This window comes from Ranitomeya imitator, chromosome 1 (assembly GCF_032444005.1).
Source record: "Ranitomeya imitator isolate aRanImi1 chromosome 1, aRanImi1.pri, whole genome shotgun sequence".
NCBI lineage: Eukaryota > Metazoa > Chordata > Amphibia > Anura > Dendrobatidae > Ranitomeya > Ranitomeya imitator.
The window spans coordinates 229214798-229225741 of NC_091282.1; the positions used below are offsets into that span (position 1 = coordinate 229214798).

Below are 10944 nucleotides of genomic sequence, written 5' to 3' on the forward strand. Positions count from 1 at the left end.
CAGACCACCTCCAGAGAGCTGCAGCATCAATTTGCTGCAGATGGTGTCACTGTGCATCGGTCAACTATGCAACGCATTTTGCACAAGGAGAAGCTGTATGGGAGAGTGATGCGAAAGAAGCCGTTTCTGCAAGCATGCCACAAACAGAGATGGCTGAGGTATGCAAAAGCACATTTGGAGAAGCCAATTTCTTTTTGGAAGAAGGTCCTGTGGACTGATGAAACCAAGATTGAGTTGTTTGGTCATACAAAAAAGCGTTATGCATGGCGGCCAAAAAACACAGCATTCCAAGAAAAACACTTGCTACCCACAGTACAATTTGGTGGAGGTTCCATCATGCTTTGGGGCTGTGTGGCCAATGCCGGCATCGGGAATCTTGTTAAAGTTGAGGGACGCATGGATTCCTCTCAGTATCAGCAGATTCTTGACAATAATGTTCATGAATCAGTGACAAAGTTGAAGTTACGCAGGGGATGGATCATTCAGCAAGACAATGATCCAAAACACCGCTCCAAATCTACTCAGGCATTCATACAGAGGAACAATTACACTGTTCTTGAATGGCCATCCCAGTCCTCAGACCTGAATATCATTGAACATCTGTGGGATCATTTGAAGAGGGCTGTCCATGCTCGGCGACCATCAAACTTAACTGAACTGGAATTGTTTTGTAAAGAGGAATGGTCAAAAATACCTGCATTCAGGATCCAGGAACTCAATAAAAGCTACAGGAAGCGACTAGAGACTGCTATTTTTGCAAAAGGAGGATCTACTAAATATTAATGTCACTTTTCTGGTGGGGTGCCCATACATATGCACCTGTCAAATTTTGTTTGAATGCAGATTGCACATTTTCTGTTAGTACAATAAGCCTCATTTCAAGGCAGAAACATTACGGTGTCCAACAGTTATTAGATATATGAAACTGAAATAGCTGTTGCAAAAAAAACAACAATTTTTATAAACCATTAAGCTTAAGATTAATGGGGTGCCCATACTTTTTCATATAACTGTATGTGGTCTGGTCATGGTGTTGCGGTATTTGTCCCTTGTATGTGCTATTTGGTCACTTTGTGGTAGTAATATGTGGTCTGGTCATGGTGTGGTGGTATTTGTTCTTTGTATTTGATATTATTCGGTCACTGGTGGTAATACAGTATGTGGTCTGGTCATGGTGTTGTACTGTATGTGTTCCTTGTATGTGATATTATTGGTCATTTTAAAAATTGAAAAATAAATAAAAATATAACAAAATTGTATTGCATATTTTAACAAATATTTAATAGGTTGCAATAAAGTAGGGCCCGGCCAAAAGTGTCTACCGTGTTATGGTGGCGGCTTGAAAAATCTTTTGGCCAAAACAAAAGCTGCCAGTTATATGTGTGATCTGGTGATAGGAACTGTTAATGTGTGATAGATGAGAAGTGGAGTTTCACTCAGCAACTATTTTTCTGGAATAATCTGGTTCAAGTATACGATGACCCCGTCGCATGACCCCGTCACATGACCGGGGGGCCCACAGAGTCTAAACAGCCCGGCGCCCTGGCTACCCTTAATCCATCCCTGAGCAGAAGCAGAATGGGGGCATGACACCAAAGTTTGTCTAATTCATGATGAGCTATGCCATGCCTTTTGCCAGAAATCTTACTCAAGTCTCCAACTAGAACAGGATTTGCCAAACGTGGACACCACTTTTCAGATGAGCCGGATTTATTATTATTTATTATGAGGTGTGCTCATTTTAATGATTTAGTTGCCATTGACTCCACCTCATCAAGAATATAATGAACAACGCTAGTCTTGATGAATCTGGGCCATGGCGTCTCTCCTTTACCACCAAACAGGATTATGCACTGTTCTCTCCAGTGAATTACATGATTGGCCTTTTTAAATTTCAAAGATATTATAGGATTGTCTCGACATGACAGCTCCTTTCCATATGACCTCGCAAGGCATATGAGTGTATTATACGGGCCCACCAAGGCAAAGAGCTGCTGTAAACAGTTTTTCCTGCACAAGTGATCTCAGTACTATGTAATAACATAGGGTATCCCCCACTTTTATTGATACAGGGTAAATGTGTGGTGTCTGTAGCTTCCCCAAATATATCAGGTGACTATTTTATATGGAATAATATATTTAAAAATAAATGAAATGCGGACAACTTAATGTGATTACTAAGCAATCGTTAAAAAGAACAAAGACGTTCTCTTAATATAACGGTACAATAATAGCACTATTTGATCTTGTGTCTTTGACATATGGGAGGTTTTTTAAATGCCACTGTGGATTTCAAAGGTTTTGACCCAAATCAATAAATAGATGTGAAAGAAATGTGAGATATAAAGGAAGGACTTATACTTCCCCTTCTTACTGAGTCCACTTGTGCTGTTGAAGCTTATGCTGCTCTCTGTAGAGTTTGATGTTCAGGGGATGCTATCTTGGGTTACACTTGTAATATCTTTGTCTGTGGCAGTGTCTCTATATTGAGTGTGGGTGATACTCTAGGATGTGTTAGTATATAGTGAGTCGATGTCCAAGCAGGGGGCACCGTATTGTATATATTAATTTTATGGTTCCATCCTCTGCAGTTAGGTAGGGATTAACAGGGATAGCAATTATTATTTTATTATTTTTCCTTGTCTGTACTACCTACACACGTGGTCAAAATTGTTGGTATCCCTTGTTTAATGACGTAAAAATCCACAATGGTCACAGGAATAACTTGAATCTGACAAAAGTAATAATAACTAAAAAATTTATACATAAAGGTCCATTTCCGGCTGCGACCAATCAGCAATATTGGGGTGGGATTTAAACCCCGCTTCACTTTTTACTATTGATGCTGCCTATGCAGAATAAATAGTAAAAAGATATAATGTTAAAAATAATAATAATAATAAAAAAATTGTGATATTCTCACCTTCCGGCGTCCCCAGCAGCTTTTCCCACTCCTCGCGATGCTCCGGTCCCAGTAACCAGTAATGCTTTGCGGTAATGACCCCAGATGACGTAGAGGTCTCGCAAGACCGTTACATTATCACAGGTTATTGCCGCAAAGCATCACTGGGAACGGACCTGGGGGGAGGATCGCTAAAGGGCTGGGCTAGATCCGGGGGCTGCCGGAAGGTGAGTATATAACTATTTTTTATTTTAATTATTTTTTTAACAGGGATATGGTGCCCACACTCCTATATACTACATGGCTGTGTTATATACTACGTGGGCTGTGTTATATACTGCGTGGGCTGTGCTATATATTACGTGGGCTGCGTTATATGCTACATGGCTGTGCTATATTTCTCTGCTGTATCTGTGCATCATGAATTGTCGTATGTGTTAAAGGGGGGCCCACTGAGACTTTTTCGCCCGGGGCCCTCAAAAACCTAGAACCGGCCCTGGCTTCACTGATTGGTCGCGCCAGCCGGGCGCGACCAATCAGCGACAGGCGCAGTCCAGCCACGAATTGGCCCAGGATTTGAACCACGCTTACCATGGGCAATAAAGACAGGTTTTGCTTTTAGATAGTTTTGATAATAGAGGCTTAACTGTGTGTGAAACAACCATAATACTTGCATAAAGAAAATATGAAAAATATAAAAAATAAAACTCATGAAATATGCCTGGACAGAAATTATGGTACCCCTGAAAAAAATGTGACAAAAGAACTTGTTAAATCAAGGTGTGTCCACTAACTAACATCACAGGTGTCTACAATATTGGAATCAGTGGATGAGCCTGTATATAGGGCTACAGATACTCACTGTGCTGTTTGGTGACATGGTGTGCATCACACTCAACATGGACCAGAGAAAGTAATGAAAAGACTTGTCTCAGGAGATTTGATAGAAAATTATAGACAAACATGTTAAAGATAAAAGTTATAAGATCATCTCCAAGCAGCTTGATGTTCCTGTGACTACAGTTGCACATTCAGAAATGTAAGATCCATGGGACAGTAGCCAACCTCCCTGGACGTGGCCGCAGGAGGAAAATTGATGACAAATCAAAGAGACGGATAATACGAATGGTAACAAAAGAGCCCAGAAAAACTTCTAAACAGATTAAAGGCGAACTTCAAGCTCAAGGAACATCAGTGTCAGATTGCACCATCCATTGTTGTATGAGCCAAAGTGAACTTCAGGGGAGACTGCCAAGGAGAACACCATTGTTGAAAAAAATCATAACAAAGCCAGACTGGAATTTGCCAAACTACATGTTGACAAGCCACAAAGCTTTTGGGAGAATGTCCTATAGACAAAAATTTAACTTTTTGGCAAGGCACATCAGCTTTATGTTCACAGACGGAAAAATGAAGCATATTAAGAAAAGAACACTGTCCCTACTGTGAAACATGGAGGAGGCTCTGTTATGCTCTGCAGCTGCTTTGCTACATCTGGCACAGGGTGTCTAGAATCTGTGCAGGGTACAATGAAATCTCAAGACTATCAAGGGCTTCTAGAGAGAAATGTGCTGCTCCGTGTCAGAAAGCTTGGTTAAAGTTGCAGGTCATGGGTCTTGCAACAGGATAATGACCCAAAACACAAAGCTAAAAGCACCCAAGAATGGCTAAGAGGAAAACATTGGACTATTCTGAAGTCGCCTTCTATGAATCCTGACTTAACTACTATTGAGCATTTTTATAAAGAGCTGAAGCATGCGGTCTGGAAAAGGCAACCTTCAAACATGAGACAACTGGAGCAGATTGCTTTGGAGGAGTGGGCCAAAATGCCTGTAGAGAGGTGCAGAAGTCTCATTAACAGTTACAGGAATCGTTTGATTGCAGTGATTGCCTCAAAACGTTGTGCAACAAAATATTAAGCTAAGTATACCATCATTTCTGTCCATGCCTATTTCATGAGTTTTATTTTTTTAAATTCTATGGAAGCATGGTTGAAAAGCAATGTCTGACTTTCATTTGTTCATTTTCATAGATTTTTTATTTATTATTACTTTTGTCAGATTCAAGTTATTTCTGTGACCATTTTTGCTGTTTTGGTCATTAAACCAGGGGAACCAACAATTTTGACCATGTGTGTACCTATGCCTACCCTTTTGGATAAATGTTGCTTTGTGCAGATTTACTATTTCATGGAATTGTGTTTGAGGTTATACTTTCACCTTACATATGTTGCAATTTTTGGCAATTTTGCTGGTACTGCATTAATGAAAGTGCACATCTTGACCCTTTCTAATATTAGTGTTTCACTGTCCTATTTGTTCCCAATACATGCTGCTATTTGAAAGTGTACATCTTTAAAACATCCCCTTTTTTGCCCCAGTATGTATATTTTTTATTGTTTACCTATGCCATACCAGCAGTCGAAGTCGAAGAAAAAAGAAAAAGGGAGTTTCACAGGAAGGACTTATATTTCTCATTCTTTTTTATCCACTTCTGGCTTTGGCTAAAACATTACATAATAAACTGTAGTGGTTTTCTTACAAAAAACAGTAGAGTAGAATTCTGAAAACTATTCGGACTGTTTTGTCCATAGCAACCAATCACAGCACATCTTTCATTTTACCAAAGCTGTGTTAGAAATATAAGCTGTGCTGTGATTGTTTACTATGGGCAATAAAGACAGGTTTTGCTTTTAGATTGTTTTGATAATAGAGGCTTAACTGTGTTTGAAACGACCATAATACTTGCATAAAGAAAAATATGAAAAATATAATACAGGCCTCACCTGAGACTTAACCAACTATAAATCAGTGATCACCTGTCCCAGTCATTAGTTATATTTTTTCTTACCTCATGTTGTTTGCTAAAAACATGGTATAGCTGCTAAAACCTACAGTTTCTGCTTGTTACTTTCAATACTAATAATAATAATAGTACAAAAAATCCACTGTGAATTTAAGGTTATTAGTACTGAGATCTTACATACAAGAGGATTTGCAGAATCCTAAATCCAGTGTAAATGCTGGGGCCTTGTGACTTATGGTGACGTTGGGAATTGTGATTACTAACATTACTGTGTATTTTCGTCTGTATTCACACCATACTTCCTTACACTTACGTATATGGTCACAGCATTGAAAAAAAAAACTACTATCTCCTAAGTTGTGCTTGTGGTGCTCAGCCCTTTTACCCCAAAACCTTAATATTTAAATTTACCTTTTAAGGTGGCCTGCAGTTATAACTTAGCATTGTGTTATCATCGATTACTAAACAGATTGGAAACTAGTGAAGGATCTGATTCCATTGTTCGCATAGGAACCTTACCATCTGAACTGTGCACCAGATGGGAGCTGGCGTTGATCTTGGGGCCATGTCACAATGTTTGATGCAAAATATGTGAAACGGCCCTGGACCAGCACCTGCTAGGAAATGGTGAAAAAGACTAATGACAATTGTTGCATTTTTGCATCAATTTAGGCTACGTTCACATTTGTGTTGTTGGGCGCAGCATCGTCGACGCAACCCACAACGCATATACACAACGCTTCATTTTTTGATGCATGCGTTGACATAAAATAGTAATGTTTATGAATTTTGGCGCAGGGAAAACCCTACAAGTAGTGTCATCCGTGCCCTGTCTGGTGCGTCAAATTGACGCATGCGTCGTAAAACGCAATACAACGCATACCGGCGCATGTCCATGCACCCCCCCATGTTAAAGATAGGGGCGCATGACGCATGCGTCGGTATGCATCGACGACGCTGCGCCCAACAATGCAAATGTGAACGTAGCTTTAATCAGGTGTGATTTCTCAGTGATGTGTTAAGGCTACGTTCAGACTAGCGTTGCGCGCCGCTGCGTCGGCGACGCAACGCACGACGCACACAAAAACGCGACAAAACGCACGCAAAAACGCTGCGTTTTGCGACGCGTGCGTCGTTTTTTGCCAAAAATCGGATGCAAGAAAAATGCAACTTGCTGCGTTTTCTTGGTCCGACGCTAGCGGCAAAAAAGATGCAAGTGTTGCAAAACGCAACACACAAAAACGCATGCATCCCCCATGTTAAACATAGGGGCGCATGACGCGTGCGTCGCCGCTGCGTCGCCCGACGCTAAGGCGACGCACACTAGCAGAACGCTAGTGTGAACGTAGCCTAAGTGATGTGTGAGTCAAGACAACCTTCGCTAGAACTGTATATGGTCCCAACCTTATGATGCATTGAGATGTACCATTTTCGGTTTGTCAGTGTTCTGTTCATGACTGTGATCAACTATATAAAAGTCCTTTGGTGCTTGTTTTCTTGCCTGTTTAAACTGACCGATGAACAAAGATGGGGACACAATGATCTATATAGGATTGATTGCTGTGTCCTAATATAGTATTATGTTACCATCTGCACATCCCCTGCTGGCATAAACGATCCGATCACCTGATGACCGAGCATTTTGCATGTTTGTTAGGTGATGTTCACCAAGTTTACAGAGGCAAATCATTAGGTTCTTATAAACCCTTTATGTTCATTATATACTTATGCATATAAACTATTAGAACTAAGTGACCTCTTGCAACATTGTATCGAGTCTCTTCCGCACATCATAATAGCAGGAGGTGTCAAACATTTATTGGTTTGTGATTGTGTTGAAGGTCAGTAGCTTAAAAAACAAAATGTTCTTGTGTTTGAAGTAGCTAAAATTATTGTGGTATGAGAATAGCCAAACTAAACACTATATACAATTGTTTGAGACTTCCGTACTTCATCTCTTGGCTCAAATACAAACTCCTATTGTTGTATAAAGATAAAATGACTGATCTGGTATGATTGGCATCCAAAGCTATTTCTGTCAATCTAAGTTATAGCCATAAAGTATGTGACATGGTCTGGGCAGCCGTATGATTTTTTTAAGTCAAGGTTAATTTACCATTCACTCACCTGACACTTCTACATATCCTTCTTTGGTTTTCACTGTCAGTTCTTCTGGCTTGAAACTTTGTACATTAACACACACCTTCCAGGGTTGGCTTGGGGCGGCCACAGTATTACGAGGTTCAGGGTAACCAGTGTATCTAGCACTATATCCAGGAGGGGATATACCAGATGTCCGTGCCAGGCCTGATCTCAAAGGTCCTGACCAAGAAGCAGTTAGCCTGGGCCTTGCCCAGTCTGGCCAGTCCATAGTTAAATCATCTGAAAATCCAAAATCATCATCCAGGATACGTGTAGACAGGCCCTGTTCTCGAAAAGGATCCCGGCCTCTGCCAAGTCTACTTGCAGGATAATGACAAGTGAAGGGCAATTGACTGTCTGCCATATCCGCAGAAAGATTTAAGGAAAAAAAATAATAATTCCGGATGAAGTGAATTGTTTTCAGGCAAAGTATGCAGCTCTGATCAGTTACTTCCAAAGAATGGATATGCAAAGAGAATGAAGCTGAGCCAAGAAAAACTATACGTATTATAAATTCTTCAGAGAATTAAGCAAAGTCATTGGGAGTGAGAGCAGCGTCTTAATCCTCCAGATTCAGTCTGCAAATGTCCTGCACCACCAGTAATATACATCACTGCCTTCAGCCGAGAAAGTTCTGTAAACTTCTGGGCGCCAGTGAAAGGCTCCTATTTATATCTTCCTGTTCATGCTTGCAGCCTGTGGACTGTCAGCTGGGTATTTGGAGCCTATGAAACACCCTCTAAGAATCTGCTCCTCTAACAGCTGATGACTCCCAGAAGACACTGGACCTGTTACTCAGGGTGTCCAATTTTAGACTGCCTTCTCTAGCTGGTCCCTCCTTTCCCACTCTCCTTTTTTGCAACCCCCTCTTCTGTGTCATCCTCCTTTCTTCTGCTTGGCAGGGTTGTGTCTGAACACATTTGTATGACTATAACTTCAAGGATTTCATTCCTGGAATTGAAAAGTGTTATTCTAATCCAGCTTCAAGTGAATTTACAGTCATCTGTTGTTACTTATATATGGGTGAAAGTTAAAAGGTAGATGTTAGAGAGAAGAATGTCAGGAAGGCTAGTCCTGATGTGGCACAACCCATCAAGATTTTAGATGAGGTGGATGTCAATATACAGTTAGGTCCATATATATTTGGACAGAGACAACATTTTTCTAATTTTGGTTATAGACATTACCACAATGAATTTTAAACAAAACAACTCAGATGCTGTTGAAGCTCAGACTTTCAGCTTTCATTTGAGGGTATCCACATTAAAATTGGATGAAGGGTTTAGGAGTTTCAGCTCCTTAACATGCGCCACCCTGTTTTTAAAAGGGACCAAAAGTAATTGGACAATTGACTCAAAGGCTATATCATGGACAGGTGTGGGCAATCCCTTCGTTATGTCATTCTCAATTAAGAAGATAAAAGGCCTGGAGTTGATTTGAGGTGTGGTGCTTGCATGTGGAAGGTTTTGATGTGAAGTAAACATGCGGTCAAAGGAGCTCTCCATGCAGGTGAAACAAGCAATCCTTAAGCTGTGAAAACAGAAAAAAACCCATCTGAGAAATTGCTACAATATTAGGAGTGGCAAAATCTACAGTTTGGTACATCCTGAGAAAAAAAGAAAGCACTGGTGAATTCATCAATGCAAAAAGACCTGGGCGCCCACGGAAGACAACAGTGGTGGATGATCGCAGAATAATCTCCATAGTGAAGAGAAACTCCTTCACAACAGCCAACCAAGTGAACAACACTCTCCAGGAGGTAGGCGTATCAATATCCAAATCTACCATAAAGAAAAGACTGCATGAAAGTAAATACAGAGGGTTCACTGCACGGTGCAAGCCACTCATAAGCATCAAGAATAAAAAGGCTAGACTGGACATTGCTAAAAAACATCTAAAAAAGTCAGCACAGTTCTGGAAGAACATTGTTTGGACAGATGAAACCAAGATTAACCTCTACCAGAATGATGGAAAGAGAAAAGTATGGCGAAGGCGTGGTACAGCTCACGATCCAAAGCATACCACATCATCTGTAAAACACAGCGGAGGCAGTGTGATGGCTTGGGCATCCATGGCTGCCAGTGGCACTGGGTCACTAGTGTTTATTGATGAGGTGACACAGGACAGAAGCAGCCGAATGACTTCTGAGTTATTCAGAGACATACTGTGTGCTCAGATCCAGCCAAATGCAGCCAAACTGATTGGTCGTCGTTTCATACTACAGATGGACAGTGACCCAAAACATAAAGCCAAAGCAACTCATGAGTTTATTAAAGCAAAGAAGTGGAATACTCTTGAATAGCCAAGTCAGTCACCTGATCTCAACCCAATTGAGCATGCATTTCACTTGTTAAAACCTAACCTTCAGACAGAAAGGACCACAAACAAACAGCAACTGAAAACCACCACAGTGAAGGCCTGGCAGAGCATCAAAAAGGAGGAAACACAGCGTCTGGTGCTGTCCAGGAGTTCAAGACTTCAGGCAGTCATTGCCAACAAAGGGTTTTCAACCAAGTACTAAAAATGAACATTTTATTTAAAATTTATGAATCTGTCCAATTACTTTTGGTCCCTTTAAAAACAAGGTGGCACATGTTAAGGAGCTGAAACTCCTAAACCCGTCATCCAATTTTAATGTGGATACCCTCAAATGAAAGCTTTAAGTCTGAACTTCAACTGCATCTGAATTGTTTTGTTTAAAATTCATTGTTGTAATGTCTATAACCAAAATTAGAAAAATGTTGTCTCTGTCCAAATATATATGGACCTAACTGTAGAAGAGCATTGTTGCAACAAGACATGTCCTCGGTCTGAAAACCAGGGGTTCCTGCTCCAGTAAGGCGGGAAATAGGTGCACAGGGCAAGTCCGACAGGTGCTGTAGTAGGGAAACCAATTAGGGGAATCTGTCAGAATGGCCAGAATGGTGTGTTGCCTTCTTGACTCCTGGGTAGCCAGCAGTCCAGAAATTCCAGGACAGTCATTAAAATAGTAATAGTTTTTTGCCATGTCCATAAAAAAAATTAAGCATCTGTGTTTTTTTTAAACCGATGAGTGATGAAACTTATAAAAATTATTCTCACTGTAATTATCATAA

General features: G+C 40.6%; 1 protein-coding gene across 1 annotated transcript in view; it reads right to left on the reverse strand.

The window, feature by feature from the left end:
• HSPB8 (heat shock protein family B (small) member 8) overlaps positions 1-8644 on the reverse strand; it is a 134917-nt gene extending 126273 nt beyond the window's left edge. The window contains exon 1 of the mRNA XM_069754464.1: positions 7835-8644. Within this exon, the coding sequence (XP_069610565.1) occupies positions 7835-8213 (379 nt within the window). The 5' untranslated portion in view covers positions 8214-8644. The remainder of the gene's footprint in view (positions 1-7834) is intronic.
• Positions 8645-10944: the final 2300 nt, after the last annotated feature.